Raw genomic sequence first — 19,091 nt, 5'->3', positions numbered from 1 at the left:
ATTTAATAAATTAAATCATTGCATTTTGTATTTAAAATAAATAAATTATAACAAAATACAAAAACTTTTTAAAAAGTTATTAAAAATAAATTTTCTTTCATTTAAATAAAAAAAAAACTAAATTAAATTTAAAATGCCGGAGTTGGAGTCGACACATTTTTCCCGACTCCGACTTCTCTGACCAGAAATTCCTTCAGACTCCACAGCCCTGTACAGAACTTGTGAAATACTGTTTAAACATTGTGATCAAATGTGTTTTTGGTATTACAGGTATACCTCAGGTTACATCATTTCGAGTTAAATCGTTCTTGATTATACGTCATTTGCCAAAAAAAAAAAAAAACGTGAAAAAACAAAAATCAAGTTTAAGTCTTTTATTTGACTTTACGTCTGTCTGCCACAAATATTGAAGTCATAATATTACCAGAAAAGAATTAAAAGCACATAAAATCACGTTACTGTACAATAAATAAAAATAAAAGTATATAAAATCATATTAAAATATGTACATTTACAGTGAATGTCAATACTGTGCATCATAAATCCTAGAGAACAAAATATGAAAACATCTGTGACTCTATGTTGTTGTCTTATTTAGTGGTCTTTATTGGTAAATTTAACATAAATGAGTTTATTTTCTACTATCGCAAAATAATTTTAATTTGTTATTTAACCTTACAAAATCATTTTATTTTATAATGTCTTAGAACAAACCACATTCACAAATAAAGAGTCCATGATGTACTGTAAACATGTACATTTACAAGTATGTGTGCACATGTATTGTAAATTTAGATTACTTTTTTTCCTGTACTATATTAAAAACTAAAATTTATTTGTTTGTAAGCTTAAAATAGATTCTTATTAACCATATATTATTAAAAATGTATTTATACATAAAATACAGAACTGGGAATGGTTATTTGTGGTTTAGTCTAGTAACAAGTAAATTTGACTTAAATCATTTTTCGACTTAAGTTGCCTCTCTTGGAACAAATTACCAACATAAGGTGAGGTATACCTGTATTCGTTAAAAGACTTATTCAAAAACAATTCCTATTGCTAACAAGCAAAGGGTCAGACATTCGGGTCTCCAGTTCAAACAAAACTTGGTAAGCACAGTCTTTAAACACAAACAGCTCCTTGTCCAAATAATTTATTTTTTGTGGGTTGCAAAATATTCGAACTGCATGATACTTATTAGCATTTACATTTAAAATAACACTCACCAACAACAAACTCCAGCAAAATGTAGAAATTTTAATGTAAACTAACATTTTCATCTGTATATAATGGACATCCTCAAGTTTAATTACATAGTACAGAACAGTAAAATTAAAGTTAAATGAGAATGTCCTTTATATATGGATGAAAACATTAGTTTATAGTAAAATTTCTAAATTTTGCTGGATTTTAATGTTTAATGGAGTCTAATGGTCCTTTGCTTTTTTTAATTTCTATATGTCTCATAAATATATTGCTTTCTTTTCTCTAATTTTTACAGCATTTAACTTAATTGTGCAGCCTTCTTCATTACAGTGTCTCAACTTCTGAGTTATAATAATTATATTTTATAGCTCTCATGTGTTCTGCAATTCTAATTTTTAATTTTATACTAGTTTCTCCAATATAAACACAACTATTATTGCAATTACAATTAAATTTATACACAACATTACCCTTTTCTATCACTGTTATTTCATTTAAACTAACAGCATTTTGTAGATTATTACTTACAGTATTTTTTTGGATCAGTATCAATTTTATCAATTTCCATCATCTTTATTTCCACTAATTAGGTCCAATAGAATTACCAATAGTGATACCATCCATATATGTATACTAATTATTCTTTAGTCATATTTGTTGAACTGTTTTTCTTCTAAATTTTTTAAATTAGACTACATCACATAAGTTAAATGCAAAATGTATACAATTTACAATTTTCAGAATATATTCAATACAGAATGAATAATAAATTTTCAATAAAACAAATATGACCAGCTTCGTAAAGCATTAACTTCTTAATTATTAATGGATCATAAAATACATTTTGAGAAACAATGGTATCTATATTCTAATAGATACCATTAATCAACAAACCTTATATTTCCTGAACGATCTCCAGCTGCCAAATGTTGTCCATCCGGACTTATTCGTAAACATCTCACGCCGTTTTTTCCATCATATGTTGTATCAACTTTATCATTGCTTCCAGCTAAAAAATGAATTTTTACAAATCTATTATTAAGATTCATAAATTGATGAATATAAACAAAATTCATTAAAATGTCTTAATAATTAAAATTATTTTAATAGTATATATATTTAAAACATTGTTTACAGATATTTATTAACAAAATTACATATATAAATTAAGTAAGTGCACAAGTATGGAAAATAAAACAAGCAATTATCTATTGTGACATTGTCACAATAAATAATTGCAGCCTGGTATGGTGATATTGTCACAATACCAGGCTGCAATTTTTAATCATATTTTTTAAAATTTCTTTCAATATATATGCTCTCCATCTCAAATTAGTAGTGTCATGTCCTTGCACATCATACTTTTTCTGTTAGCAATAGTCATGGCAGTCATCTAAGTAACTCCTTTAAGGAAAAATTTTTGAATTGAAATAACATGACTTCTGGTTTGCATTAGAAGTTTTTATATACAGTAGAGCATCGATTATCCGAAACAATTCAGGACTGGGGTTGTTCAGATAACCGATCATGTACAAAAAAATATATTAACCTATCCCACATTGAAATTTTTCTTTGTCACGTGTCACTTTGCGTTGAATTTTTGTCAATGTTAAGCCTAACAAAATTTTTTAAAATAATAATTAAGGTTATTGTATCATTAAAAATTATTTCTTTATTTTGCACAAACAAAATAAATACATTGATAGTAGTGATGTAACGAATAGTATATTTGGCCAGGAGCGTAGCCGAATAATCAGCCAAATTATTCGGCTCAATTAACACACACATGAAAATTGGCATTCAAACCGCATTATGGCAAGGATCACGCACCCTGCTCTCTATTGGCTTGCTGTCACTACAATTTTTTCTTCCAGTAGGTCTAAATTATTTAAAATTAATTAATTAAATTATAATTATTAAAGTTAATATGAGATGGCACCTAACGTCTACCTCTAGTGCCAAATTGGTTTATAATTTATGTAATAGCTGTAAATAGCCCGTTATGATTCAACAGTTATTGGTATTTAGATGTAAGTTATAAGTTATTTTATTTGCAATCAATCTTTTTAACTCTTTAGGCACTAAAATTTTGTTTTTACTATGTATTTGTAGACTGAATAGTACTCTAAGGATATACTTTAGTGCAGACATATGGTCTAGTTTCTCCCCAGTTGTGGAACAGTTCAAATATATTATTGGAGGGTTTCTATTTGTGAAGTTTTGTGATATTTTGTTGCTATTGTTTTTGTCAATATTTTTAAAATTAACATGATTTCAAATGTTATCTTTTGTATATAATGAGAAATGTTCATTCTTTGCTTTATATATAAAATAAATTATATATTAGTTACTCATCTTCTAGAAATAGATAAATAATTCTTTCATTAAATATGATAAGTTTCAATAAAATGTTTTGTAAATCATTTTAAAATATCGTAAAAAATATTAAAATATACGCGAATAAGAATATAACATAATTAACTAAACAATAACATTAATGCCCAATACATTCTAACCTACACACCATCAATACCACAAGATATCAGGCTAGATAAAGGCTATTATTATTATCTAATTACAAAATAATTTAATACTAGAGTTAGATGCTATTTCTTATTAACTTTAATAATTATAATTTAATGTTCAGTATTAATAAAAGTTACCAAAATGATTAATTTACTGTGTTTTTGTTATTTCTTACTCCTGTTTTCAGCTATTCGGTCGAACAGTGATTAAATATTTGGTATTCGGCTGAATAGCGAAAAATAGGCTGAATACCGAGTAGTAAGCGAATATTTGTTACATCACTAATTGAGAGATATAAAAACAAAAAGAATTATATTTCAGAAGTTAATCTAGTATCAAAAACACTCCAATTCAGCCTGACACACATCCTGACACACAGTCCTCAGGAAAACACCACACAAAGCAAGCAAAACTCACCACTTGCAATGGGAAAAAGCCTCGTTCAAATACTGGCACGTCCTTAAGCACCCTCTCATGGTCACACCAGTGCTGCCAGCTAAAACACACACACTAACAAAAATAATATTGGACTAGCTCAAGACATAGCCAAATATTGCAGTGCCACAGCACTAGTGGAAATTTGAATTAGCCAACTGGAACGCTTTCGGTTAACTGATGTTTCAGTTGATTGATATTCAGATAATCAATGCTCTATTCTAATTAATTGGGTCTCCTGCCCCTAATCTTTCCATATCTTGTCTTGGCTTTCATCTATCTAACTCCATTCTTGAGATTAAGGAAGGACAGATGAACAGACAGAGGGAATTTATAGGTCTACAATTTTTTTTCAAATTGCAGCCCAATTAACAAAAAATTTGCTAGTTTCATTAAGAATTATCTCTAATTTAAAATGCAGCTGAGATTTCATAATCATTAATATTCCTAATATTTATCATTTAGATCAAATCTGTTTTTGTCACAAGATAACATTGTAATAAGGTCATCGCAAAGAAAATCTAAATTTGAAATAGTGTTAAAATCTTACCTTTTCCCTGTATTTAAAATACTTAATTTTAATGTTTTGTACAAATTCTTAGCACTCAAATGCTACCATTAGTTTCTTAATAAAGACTAATGATAGAAATGTTTTTTGTTCTAGAAGATTTATGACAAAGCATTAAAGTAAATTAAATTAAAATTACCTTTCTTACATATCAGACTGTAGATTGTTTTACAATTTCAAATAATGTTTCCCAAATAAACTTATATGATGTCATTTAATAAAAATTATTAATTAATTTAAAAATTTAGTTCAGAATTAAACAGATATAATTTATATCAATTTAATTACCTATTTTCTACAGTTTATTTTAAAGTTTATCCAACAATTGTTAAAATTTTACTTACAAGGACTGAAATCTGTATCACATAAATATGTTAATTCCAAATCTGTATATATCATTTTAAGCAAATCCTGTATTTAATTAAAATATAAAATATTTTTTTAAGTGATTTTGTAACAAATATAGGATTTATCATTTTTATTTGAAATTTTTATTGTACTTACAAAACTATAAATATTACGTTGATAAAACGTTTCAGGACTTAAATTATTTTCAAAATTCCATATTCTTATTGTATCGTCACTAGAGCATGTAAGAAATGTTCCTTTGGGAAGAACATTTTTGGAAGTTGAGGAAACATCTGGATAAGTCTGAAATATCAATAATAAATTAAATCATTGTAATTTATAAAATTATCAATAAACAGTATCAATAATAATAATAATTACACTTACTTCTACTCCCCAAATACATGCGCTGTGATAAAGAAATGATTGAATTTTCCCAATTTTTTTCATATCCTTTATATCCCAAATATACAAGCTGTGATCATTATATATACAAGTAACCTACAAAAAAAAAATTTAATAATTTAGATAAAATGACATATAATTTACAAAATGCATTCTTTAATTATAGTATGTAAACCTTTTTATTTTTTTCATCCAAAGAAATTGCTATAGCATTGGGAAATCTTGCACCAGATGCGGGTGGATTTAATTGTCTGTTAAAAATAAATTATAAATTAAATTAATATACTAATTTGCCAAAAAGATTATCCTTTTTCCTTTTTTCACTTTTATAACTTAAATATATCAAAACAAGCTACCTTCCGTGCAATCCTTTATCAATATCTATTCCTAAATAATGAGGACGAGGAAGAGTACATAAAAATTGAAGATTAAAAGGATTAAAGCATCTCACAATTCCTTCGGCACATCCTATAAAAATATAGTCTTTTCCTACAGATATACAGTTGGCACTAGATGTCTGTAAATTTAAAATCATTATTTTACATTACGATATATATATATATGAAAAAATAATTTTATATATCAAAAATGTAAATGTACCCTAAGTTCAACCCATTTGTCAAGTAACCGTCTACTATTAAATTCACATAATAATCCAGATTTAGTAATTGCATAGGTGCTATCTGCCATTTCGCTTCGTCCACATGAGACATCACAGAAATAATTATTTCTCTGATCTCCTAATATTGCTGATCTTCCCATTAGTGGAACTGGTTCAAGTTTATACTATAAAAGTAAGAACATTAATAAATTATTTATGTCTATATGATAAACAATGAATTCAAAAATATATTATTAAATTTTTTCGTGTTTATTTTATTCCACTGAAATCAGTTTACTGAACAAATTTTCTTTCCTTTCTTAAATTTAAATGAATAAGTCAATATTTTACAAGATGGCATCTTGTAAAATACAGATTTATTAAGGTTAGTTTTGATTAAAGCTAGGTATTACAATTATTATAAAAATTTTCGTTAGGCTTAACATCGAGGAAAATTCAACGCGAAGCGACACACAACAGTGAAAAATTTCAACATGGGATATATTAATATACTATATTAATAATGTATTTTTCATACATAATCAGTTATCCAAAAAATCGATTTTCCGAACAACCCCAGTCCCCAATTGATTCGGATAATGCTCTACTGTACACTTTCTCAAATTACACTCGATAGTGCTTTGGTTTTTAAAGTGTAGACATGTAAAGTCATTTTTTGATTACCCTAAACAACCAGTGGTGGATTTGGCATTTGAGAGGTCCCAGGCACAATTCAATTTTGAGGCCCCTATAAATATTTTCACTGCCCTTACACCATAGTGTGCACTCTAGGTACACATTTTTTACTCTGGTAGGCAGTAGCAGATTATGTTCCTTTGAGGCCCTAGGTGTAATTTTGTTAACAAATAAAATCCTTAAATAAGAATAGGTTTTTCTTTGTAATATATGTCTCAAACATTTACTAAAGTCTTAGAGGCATATTATCTTTTTGCTATGTAGTTTTTGAGGCCCCTTGTGACAACGAGGCCCAACATCTACTGCATCTACTGGGTAATCCACCACTGTACACAACATCAAACTTTTAACTCAGAAATTATTTAAAAGTATAGTAATGTTTATACCTTTGTTGAGCGTGAATATTCTAAATACCAAAATTTGACATGTCTGTTTCCTACTGTTACAAAGTAATTTCCACTTGAAGCAAATGATATGGCTTTAACCTGAAAATACATAAGTTCATTTGAATTACAGACAAACACACAAAATTTATTTAATTAGATAAAGTAGATTAAAATATAGAATTTCTTTTATTTCATATGAAAAAATTAATTTCTATATTTAATATATATAGTTTAAAGTTATTTTATTTAGCAAATATATTTAAACAGTATAGCATTTTTCAAGTTTTATGAAATTTCAGGTAATATTTGATATTTAAAAAATAAATATTACTATTATGCTTTTTAAAGACCAATAAGTTTTAAGCTGTGACTAAGAGTTCATCTTTTATAGATTACATATTTCAAAATGAAATTCTATTATAATAAAACAGTACTCCATAATTAAAAGCTATAGAATGCAATAAAATACAGTTAAAACCCATTATGTAAAAGCAAAAATTAGCATATTCAAGTAGATTCTATCATAATTTAAATTTTAAAAAAGACTTTTATACTTACTTTACAAGAAACTTTATTTGAAGCTATCTTGACATTTGATTTCCATTCCCATACATTAACAATCATGTCATGTTGGGTTCCTACAGATACTACATATTTCAAATTAGGTGAAAAAGCCTATTCATAAAACAATGAATAAATACATATTCAACTTCAGTTGTTAAGAGTATAAAAATAAAATTTGCAAGTATATAATATTCATAAAAATTGTATTTTAATTACATAAAAATAAGCCAAATATATTCCAAATTTTACATTTGTAATGTCATTTATGATCTAAGCGACTAATAAAAATCGATACAGGGATTTGTCTGCTTTATAGTTATCAAGTAGGTGTAACTTGTCAGACATTTTTGCTTTTTTCGGTAACTGATTTAGTAAAAATTTCACTTTAGCCACCACAAAGCTGTTAAAATGATTATGACAACAGTATTTGGTGAAAGTTCAAAGTACGTGTTATGAAAACAATTTGACAATCACTTTAAAGTGTGGGAAGATATTCAGTTTTCTTGCATATATGATCTCAAGTTTCTTTTTCATTACTACTATACTATAATTTTTGTGAAATGAACAAATAACTTTGGAAAAGTTTATAGTTTTTTGGTATCATAAGCTTAATTCTGACAATAAGACAGAAGTAGTTTAATAACGTTAATATGTATAATAATAAATGGTGATTGACAACTTAACCAGATTAAACTTCTCTAACAGACAAAAAAATATTGTTCAACTTTTTATAACCTGCACTCCTCCCCTATTCTTATTTTAAGCCCGTCATTATTTGACACCTATGGTCAAAATTTGTCATCTGAAAGAGTATTTGAAGCAAAACTTTGTTTCTGTTTTAAAATATTTTGTACATAATTAATTTTTTCAGAATATTGAAAGCAGGACATTTTCATAAGGATGGTTATGGACGACGGCATCCATTATTTAGAGGTAAATATAACAGATGTCCCATTTGAAGGGTGTGGGGACTGTAAAAATGTCTATTAAGTAGAGGTGTCAGATGTTCGGGAGTGTCCATTAATGGAGGTTTCACTGTATATCTAAAAATTATAATACAAATATAAAAGTATTAGATATCTAAGAGACCAATATTTTCTATTATGTATGCAAGATTCCCATTTTCACTTGTGCATTTTTTTGCTTTGGAGTGATAATGCTATGAACTTCTCCCTCACTACTTTTTTTTTGTCTATAAGATATAGCGTTACACTAAAAAATTTTAGCTTTACAAACTTATAAAATATATAAACTAAAATGGAAATAGCTTTCAATGATTTGAAGAATAATATTTTCACAGTTATTTTGAGAATTCTGAGAGAGGGGACTAAATATACTCAAAAATATTACTGGTATGTAGAAAAAGGTTTTATTTTCTTTTAATAATTAAGTTAAGGAATCATAAAATAATTCATTTGACAATTTTCTTTAAACGGTAATATAATTAAAAAAACAAATTAAATTTATAGATAAATTTATTATTATTCAAAATTGTTACAAAAAATCTTTTGCATTCAGTTTAAAATAATTTAATATTATATCAAAAACAAAACAAAGTGAAATTCTGACAAATTTATAAAATAAAAATTAAATTTGTTGGTATTAAATAAGTTTTGAAATATTGTTACTTTATATTCTAGTTTAAAATATGAAGAACTACACTTACAACACAATTAATTCCATATTTATGACCAGAAAATTCTGCAACTTGGTTACAGTCTTGCACATCCCATACACGAACATGTGGCTGATGACCACACTAAAAGAAAAGTGTTAAAACTTCAAAATTAAGTACATTTCTGTTATATATGTAAAAATAAATCTAAAACAAAAATTGTGAAATCATACAAAATTTTATATATTTCCTGATGTATTTTTTTTGTTTTTGAGATTCAACAGAACATAAAATTTTCAATAGGATGTAGTTGAAAAACTTCTTAAGTTTGTCAATTTTCCAGTCACAGACTGCTTAAATAGACAAGGATTTCAGTCTACTTAAGCAGGAAACTTTCTTAAATGGGAACATTTTTATACAGGAAAAATTTACATCTCTCTTAGTAGAAAAAAAATTAAGACTTTTGGAATTAAATGACTTACACAGGAAACCTTCTAATATAGGAACTTCTTAACAGAGTTCTACTAAAAAGTACTAGAAGGTAATTATTGACAATGTCACCGTATTTTCATTAGAGGCTGAGATTACAACATCCTTCTCCAACAGAAGACTGAAGGGTCCAGAAAGTGCAGAAATTTGAGCTGTTGTTTAGCACATGCCTAACATAGTATACACATTAGCAAAAGATCTGTAGTACATAGTTTCTGAAATAAACGGCCAGAGAGAGACTTATGTTACCACCCTGTATATGTATATATATAAAGACGTGTATAAAGGTGTTATTTGATCTCTGCACACAAAGCTAGAACTAATTTAAAATCGTAGGCACAAAAAACCTTTCACACACTATTTCTAGCAGACAAATTAATGAGCACAAACGTTTTCGGCCGTTTTAAAAGGCCTTCTTCAGGTGCACTGAGGACGGTTGGAAAGTCGGATAGCCAATGTTTACGTGACGTCATTGTTTATGAGGGGTTTCCTCTTACAAGTGACATCTTAGCAGAGAAGGTTTAAACGAAATTGACCTTGGAAAATATTTTAAGATTAGCCAAGATGCGTGAACTATTGTCGAAGATAAGCGAATCCTGAAAGGCGGAAAAAAAGGAAATAGAAAGAAAAAGGAAAAAGAAACCTGATAAATTTAGAAACTGCACGTTCCTATTCTTGACTCTAGCAAACTTAGAACAATCGAAGCTATAGAGATCTTTACTGAATCCCTCAAAGGAAACTGCATTAACAGCAGGGATGCAGATTCGCTTTCCCCTGCCTGGCGGTCACTCCTCGATAACCCCCTTAATTAAATAGGCCGGTCCACCCTCTCCTTGTCCGTTTCGTTCTCTTGTGCAGTTTCTAAATTTATCAGGTTTCTTTTTCCTTTTTCTTTCTATTTCCTTTTTTCCGCCTTTCACGATTCGCATATCTTCGACAATAGTTCACGCATCTTGGCTAATCTTAAAATATTTTCCAAGGTCAATTTCGTTTAAACCTTCTCTGCTAAGACGTCACTTGTAAGAGGAAACCCCTCATAAACAATGACGTCACGTAAACATTGGCTATCCGACTTTCCAACCGTCCTCAGTGCACCTGAAGAAGGCCTTTTAAAACGGCCGAAAACGTTTGTGCTCATTAATTTGTCTGCTAGAAATAGTGTGTGAAAGGTTTTTTGTGCCTACGGTGTTATTTGATTCATTTAAATTTAAATGCAATCAATTTTTTCTTCAGTTCTATCAATATTTAATTTTATTACACAAGTTAATTTTACATAAAAATATAAAATTTTTAAATGAATATTTTATTCCATTTGAAAATTATGTTAAATCACTATTTTTAAAACCATAAATACTGTTTCGAGTTATGCAAGTAAATGACTAGGCAAATGGCAGATTATAAAACTAGTGATGTATTGGAAAGAAAGTTATCATGTAAGTATTATTCTTCTTAGTTCTATTTCAAGTGTAATCCACATTTAATTTTTCCATATACAATTATAGGAAAGATATTAATCATTTTAATAAATAGTAATTATATTTGATCTCTTTGTAATTGTTCATTTAAATGCAACAGAATATTTTATATTCTAAAAATTTTCAAATAATTAATAAAAGTTAATAAATATTAGCAATTTCCTATATGTTTATTCTAACAATAAATTTAAAACATATCTAAGATATGAACATTTAAAGATAAACATTTTAATTTTCTAATTTTAACAAAATTAATATTTTTGAATTTAAAATCAAAAATAATTCAACAGTAATTAATTGCATAAAAATATCAAATTTTATTTGTAACAATTTTAATTATGTATTATCAAATAAATATGACTAGTGAGTCATTAAATTTTCAATTATTAAACATCTTAATGCCATTTTCTTAATTGAAATAAGCTAATACATTTAATGTTCATAAAAATAAATTTTTAATAATTTTATTAGCACTTACTTCTCCAGTAACTAAGTATTTTCCATCCCAGGAGAATGCCAAACATGTAATGGTTTTCTTGGAAGCACTAAGAATATGGCATTGCCTATTTTTCCGAACATTGTATAGAACAATTACGCACCTAAAAAATAAAACTATATTAATATGAGTGAAAATAAGTATAAAATTAAATAATTTAGTTATTAAAAACAATTAGAACTGTAATATCTAGTCACTACTTAAAGCCAAATGATTGCCAGATTAGATCAAGCTATATTACTGCTACTATTAATGATTAAATTCTAAGTAATTTGATCTAGTGATAGGTGTTAGATGCCATCTGTTAATAATTAATATTTATTAATAAATTTAGAAGGCTCTAGAAAAAAAGAATCAGCCTGGAATAGGACTTGAGCCAAAACTACTGCTTACCAAGCAGATGCATTGTCAGTTATGCTACCCAAACCTCATCTGATCTTCGTTCGCTTCCAAAACTATTAATTCAGATATAACTGTACTGGTTATATCTAAATTACGGACAGCACTGATTGAGGACAACTTAGTGTCTGTGGCCTAAGTTGGCACTGTAAATAACCACTACAGTTATACCTACATTAACAGCTCTGGAAGCAAAGATTGGATGGAGGTCCAGGTACCATAACTGGCAACACATCCACACAGTAAGAAGCAGTTGTGGGTTCGAGTCTCACTTCAGGCCGATTCTTTTCTTCTAGAACCTTCTATTTTATTTTTATCAATGAATAGTAATTTAATTACAGTTATTAAATTTAATAAGAGATGGCACCTAATACTTACCTCTAGGCAAATCACTTAGCATTTAATTATTAATATTAACAATAATATAGTTCAATCTAATCCAGCAATTGTTTGGCTTTAATATAACTAGTGAACTTACACACCTTTATATTTGTATCTAATCACTACTTATATTAGTAATTAATGATGTTTACACTTTATAAACACAGAACTATCATTATCACTGCTTTATGTTCTATATTTCACAAATATTAACATAATTCTATTAAATTTTTCTCCTATCATGTGTTTTCAGAATCATATCTACCGATCAGTTTTAGAAAAATTCATTACTTTATTTAAAAGTTTGATATCACATCTAATTTAAATACATTAGTCATAGAATTTTATTAAGAAATTAAACTCATAAATTCTGTTATTTTATAAATTTTATGTAATAAAAATGTAATTTAAATGAGCAATTACTTATTGTGACATCATCACAATGCCAGGCTGCAACTTTTAGTTATATTTTAAATTTATTTCATTTAAAATATATGCTCCACAACTCAAATTAATACTGTAGTGTATGTACTGTACATCATACTTTTCCATTAGCAATGGAGTCGTGCCAGTAATAACTAACTCCTTTCGGGGGAAAAGTTTTGAATTGAAAATAATGTATATTCCAGTTTGCATCGGAAGTTCATATATAGTTAATCTGTTGTCCCTAAGTTTTCTATATCTGATCTTGACTTTCATGTATCTAACTCTGTTCTCAAGCTTAAGGAAAGACAGACGGACGACAGTGGGAATTTATAGGTCTACAATTTTTTCAAATTGCAGCCTAAAAACAAAAATTTAGAAAAAACATATAACATGGTAGTCATTCTGAACCAAATGATTTGAAATATGATTTTCAAATATAATCTTATTTAAATTTTAATATATATATATATATATATATATTTACAAATAAAAAAATCTATATCTTTTTAACTCTCTTCTCAAATAATCATCAGACTTTATTTACATTTATGTATTTATGTTGTAGCTGTAGTAGTTGTAATAGTTTAGATACATCACTCAGAGTACAATGCTATGACTTTTTGTTATTTGGCTACATCACAAAGATAGCCTTCTAATCATGGCTAGAAAAATGTTTACATATTTAAAAATTATTAAGTACAAACTGCAAGAAAAAGCAAAAAACGCAAAAAGTTTGCTTGTTAGGAAGTTCAGATGGATCGCATTACGTGGTTTCAGCTGCAATTCAAGTCTGTTAAGAGTAAGCTGGGTACTCAATGATGTGCTCTCATGTTAAATTTTAAAAATATATATTGTAATAATAATATTTTATATTCAAATTGACCTAAAATGAAAAGGGTTCAAATATAATACAGTTTCAATGGCAAAGTAAATTTAATTCCATCATCTAATCAATTTTAAAATCTTTACTTCCATCTTTCATTGATTGATTACTATTTCATTTTTAATTTTTCTTTTATTTAATATCAAATGATGTTAATAAACAATAATTATAAATTTTAACAATTAGTTAATTAATCTTACATTTACTGAGAAAAATATTAAAGCATAATAATAATAATAATAATAATATATATAAAAACAATTTTATGCTTACCCTGCAGGATAAGCAACAATACTGGTTATTGGATCACAGTCAAGAGCTGCATTGCATGATACAGTTAAGCCTAGCACACGCTCTAATTTAACCTGAAAAATAATGTAATGTTTCAAGTAAATTTACTATTTAATATAGTTAATAATTATCTAACATCAATAAATTTCATAATTTTTACAAGTTTATAAGTAAATAGAAAGAAACTGTAAACTTTTAAGTTTACAGTTTCTTTCTATTTACATATGAGAATTATCCAAAAAATAACTTTTGTTTTCATATGATACTTGCAGTAGTAGAGATAATGGTGCCATATTTGGCAACAATGTAGAGTGAGTCAGATGTGGCAGAGTACAGGTCGTGCTCTCCGTCGTCTTCCCACAATTGCCATTCAAACTCTTATTAACGATACAGTACTCATAGCTGCTCGGTGATAAGATTTCTGTTAACCAAAAACTATAAAGATGTTGAAATTGATTGTCAACTGTGCAAAGTTTATAAAGAGAACATAATGAGTGAGGGTAAAGTGAGACAATGGTGCTGTATGTTCAAAAATGGCCAGACATATGTCCATGACGAGCAGAAAAGTGGCCGGCCATCTGTAGTGACTGATGAACTCATACAAAAGGTTGATGAAAATGTCAGAGAGAATTGCCCAAGTCACAATTTCAGAATTTACTAGTGAGTTTCCACAAATTTTATGCAGTCATTCATGAAATGATCATTGATGTGGCTAAAATCACAGGCAGGGGTATTATACAACAATTGAATACAAAAACTTGTAACACACTATGAAAGTGTTTAAATTTGACTGGAAATTATGTTGAAAAATAATGCAGAGGTATAATTCTAAATTGTATATTCCCACGAGGCAGGTTTGATGCACTTAATAGCCTATATGAAAGTTTAATGAGCTTAATTTTTAAAAGTTTGATGCATATTATTTTAAGGTTTAAAGCATATAATATTTAAAAGTTTGATGCACTTAATATATATAAATATATACAATTCTTTATCTTAAAAACTAATCTTAATAAATCAATACACAAACAGCAAACAGAATTTCTATATTAGAAAGTGAAGATATTCTTTATTCAAAGTAATTGAAATAAATAAAAGTAATATACTTCAAAAATCTAGTTTCCTTGCATCTTTTTCTGCCCCTCCCTTGCCACATGGTGGGTCCAGCTCGGTGGAGAGGAGTTGTGTAAATCAGGGTGTGTATCGGATTAGGGATGTTAGTGGATACCGTTACAGATGTGACACGACAATGGCTTATACATATACATATAGATACACATATTTCTGTAAATATGCTTGTCTGTCCATTATAAAAATTAAAAGGGAATTATCAACAGAACCAAAAAAGGGTCTAATAGACACAGAACTTTTCATAAAAAATAGAATGGTGAGATTTAAAATTACTAAAGTATTTCTAGTAGTTAATTAATTATCGTACTGATATATGATCAGACCACCATTTCTATTCCAACATACATACACCCCACTGTTTAAAATTTAGGGACATTAAGGATTAATAATCTGGTAATTTCTTCTTCAAAACAGGAATTAAAATTGTGATTTAATGTTTACATGATTATTACATATCACTCTAAAACACTACTAGCTGTATTATCAGCTGAATAGAAAATTTCAATGATATTAGAAGTCAATTTATTTGATAATATTAGAAGTAAATTTACATATTTTGTTCTTTACAATTGCATTTATTATGTATTTGTATTTATATTAGAACAGTTTTCATTTCCTGCCTGTAACAAATAATTGCACATAAAATATTACAAAAAACTTTATTTCATTTCTATTGCCACATATCTATAAAAAAGCATTGTTGCCTTTCCTTCGCCCTTATCTTACTAGCAACGGCAAAAAAAGTCAGCATAAACTTGGTTCACCTCAGGAAGTAATTTTTGACATGCCAGCCCTGCTTTTACCAATTCTTTGTAAGACTCATGTGCTGTTATTCCACATTTTGCATTTTCCAAATAACACCTTTGCGCCAAATGCAACATCATACAGCTCAAACAGGCTGTAGGAGGCTAAATCAGATGGTTCTGTTGTCAACATCATTGTGTCAGTACTACTAAATCTACAATTATGAAAATAGCATTGTTCATAATTTAATAAAGATTAAAAAGAGCATTAAATAATCCAGACACACCCTGTAGTTTTGGAGATAAAAAATTGCTACATCTATTTATCAAGTAACCCTTACATATGCACAGTCTCTATTAGAAACTCATTAGGTTTAAACATTCTTCCAAACATCAGTTTCTATTAAGACCATTATTTAATATACAGTCGATTCCGTTTAATTGGGCCACCAGTTAATTGGGGCAGCCACTTTATTGGGCCAAATCTCAAAGAACCGAAACCAAACTCTGTAGGAAAACATTGGATCATGGTTCTGTTTCCTTTTTTATAGAAAAATTATTACAAAATTAGTCTCCACCATTGTTATGGGTATAAAAAACTTTACAATATATTTAAGCTAGTGTAAAAATTGTAGGTGCAGTTAGGAAAAATAAATGTAAGAGAAATCTCAAATTAATAAAATTTTAATAATCGTACATGCCAAATACTATTAGAAAAATAAATAATGTACAGCACTGTCTGTCGGCATTACATAAAAACAATTTTATATCAAACATTGCAAAACCTGATATGTATATAGAAACATAATCAAATGATTGCCTAAATAAGGCAATTGTTTGGTTACATTTCACCAATTTATTATGCAAATACTTTCAACTTCTTTCTATGTAATGCCGACAGACAGTGCTGTACATTATTTATTTTTCTATATCTCAAATTTCATTAGAATGTGCTATCTACTGTATATTAAAATGCTAAATTCTCAATTAACAAAAATATGGTACCAGAATTGAAAAAACTCCTTTATTAAATCAATTTAAACAAAAAAATAGAAAACGTAAGATTAGGCTTCTAACAAGGACAATATAGTTTTAATAATTTAATGTTGTTGCATAACAATATTAAATTATAAAACTAAATGTTCTACTTGTCTAAAAGTAAAATATGGATTCAAATACAAATTTTAATACAATTTCAATTTTAGTTATACTAAAATTAAAAACTAATATAAATATAAATTTACAAATCAATGAAATTACTTACTCTATCTGATAAGGGGATAATCTCTCTCCCTCTTCTCAATGCTGGAGCTCGCAATACTTTACGAGGTCCTATTTTCTCCATCTGAAAAGATATTTATAATCAATGTATAGACTCAATATTAATTTTATTGTAGTTATAGATCCTAACTTAATATCATCAATAGGTTCTTGGAAACTGACATTAACAAAATAATGTGTAACAAAACCAACATTATCATAGACTAAATAATATAAACAAGATATACAGTAATACCTCAACTTATGCTACCCCGACTTACGTAAACCCGGAGTTATGTGATTTTTAAATCTTGTCGATTCATCTTTTGTTTGAGCGCCACACAACTCTTGATTACTCACTCCCCCCACACTATTGTTCGACTTACGAGTTCGGATGTGTCGCACGCAGAATCAACTCATTGCTACAATTTATTTTGTGTTATTTATTTCTGTGTTTGTTATATCTACGGAGACTTGAGAGACTCTACTATGTCATCCAAATAAAGTAGAACTGATTCTTCTGCATCAAACAAGAAAAGAAAAACTTTATGCTTTGTAATGTAAAGTTAACATTATTAAAGACTTCGATACAAAAATGAAAAGGGGTTACAAATTTTAGAAAATATAGACTCTAATGAAGAGTGCATTTCTTCTACAAAACGAGAAATAAAAAAATTATTAGCATGCTATGAGGAAATTTTGTAGGAAAAAAAAACTTTGAGCCATCAGACGAATTTGTTAGATTTTATGAAGCCTTCTACATCAAAATAACTTCAGTTTACAATTTTAATAATATAATTTGTTATACATACATACATAATATAATTTGTTATACATATTTATCTAATATGTGTGTTCACATATTAGATAAATATGTATTATCTAAGATATTATTAAACATTTTTTTCTAAATTACTGTTTTCTTTAGTCCCAGCCTCAATTAAAAATAATTTGTATGTATTTATATGTGAAATTATACCCCAACCGATGCAATATCACTCGGTCCGACCTATCGCGGAAGTTCAGGGTATTACTGTAATTCAGTTATTATTCTAATTGGATCGTGTTTGCAACTTCCAGCATTTATTTCCCATTTCAAATTTTCTTTATAAACATAAAATTGAATCTAACAACAATAATTGTGCAATATGTTTCCATAACCTGCCAAATCAAAAAAAAAAAAAAAACTCTCTCTTAAGAGTCAATTCCTACTATTTGAGGCATGCCAGATTCATTTCTGACAGTTATTTGTTTGTCAAAAAAATTTATCTACTTGTTTACACGAATTAAATATTATATTTTATTCCAAAACAATTCCATTGCCAATGTGTTTTTCACGCCAAAATCTACTAACTCCTTTGTAATCAATTGAAAGACATGATCATATACCACATGAATGATTTGTGATAGTATATAAATTTGACCAGAAAAAGTTTATTTCTGATAACTTACATGTACCAGCATTTCTTTTTCATAATTTTGTTGTAGACATTAAATTAATAAATGCCAGTTTTACTCTTCACATGTCAAATCTTATCATTACTTCAATAAAAATTAAGCAAGTGATAACTGAATCATATTCATTACTTTGGCTAGAAACAGAGTTTCATGCCAGAACCTACCAAGTTCTACTTTTATTTCCCAAACCTACAAGGTGTAAACTAAATTTTTCTTTTCCAAGTTACTGCATGCATATGCAAGAAACAATAAAAAAAAACTCTTGAAACTTTATAAATATGCATTTAATTTTACAAAGAGCAAGTA

The 19,091-nt window shown here is 27.8% G+C and overlaps 1 protein-coding gene across 2 annotated transcripts in view; it reads right to left on the bottom strand.

The window, feature by feature from the left end:
• Positions 1-19,091, bottom strand: part of LOC136984956 (mitogen-activated protein kinase-binding protein 1-like) — a 49,811-nt gene that overhangs the window by 13,343 nt on the left and 17,377 nt on the right. For both annotated transcript variants that reach the window (XM_067282103.1, XM_067282104.1), the window contains exons 2-14: positions 17,332-17,412; positions 14,176-14,267; positions 11,796-11,916; positions 9,405-9,497; positions 7,733-7,849; positions 7,175-7,273; positions 6,092-6,277; positions 5,848-6,008; positions 5,667-5,742; positions 5,474-5,587; positions 5,243-5,389; positions 5,083-5,149; positions 2,104-2,218 (exon numbers count right to left, since the gene is read on the bottom strand). In XM_067282103.1, the coding sequence (XP_067138204.1) occupies positions 2,104-2,218; positions 5,083-5,149; positions 5,243-5,389; positions 5,474-5,587; positions 5,667-5,742; positions 5,848-6,008; positions 6,092-6,277; positions 7,175-7,273; positions 7,733-7,849; positions 9,405-9,497; positions 11,796-11,916; positions 14,176-14,267; positions 17,332-17,412 (1,469 nt within the window). The remainder of the gene's footprint in view (positions 1-2,103; positions 2,219-5,082; positions 5,150-5,242; positions 5,390-5,473; positions 5,588-5,666; positions 5,743-5,847; positions 6,009-6,091; positions 6,278-7,174; positions 7,274-7,732; positions 7,850-9,404; positions 9,498-11,795; positions 11,917-14,175; positions 14,268-17,331; positions 17,413-19,091) is intronic.

This window comes from Centruroides vittatus, unplaced genomic scaffold (assembly GCF_030686945.1).
Source record: "Centruroides vittatus isolate TY-2023 unplaced genomic scaffold, ASM3068694v2 contig_941, whole genome shotgun sequence".
Lineage (NCBI taxonomy): Eukaryota > Metazoa > Arthropoda > Arachnida > Scorpiones > Buthidae > Centruroides > Centruroides vittatus.
Note: the sequence above shows the minus strand (reverse complement) of the source record. Positions and strands in the feature narration are given on the sequence as shown.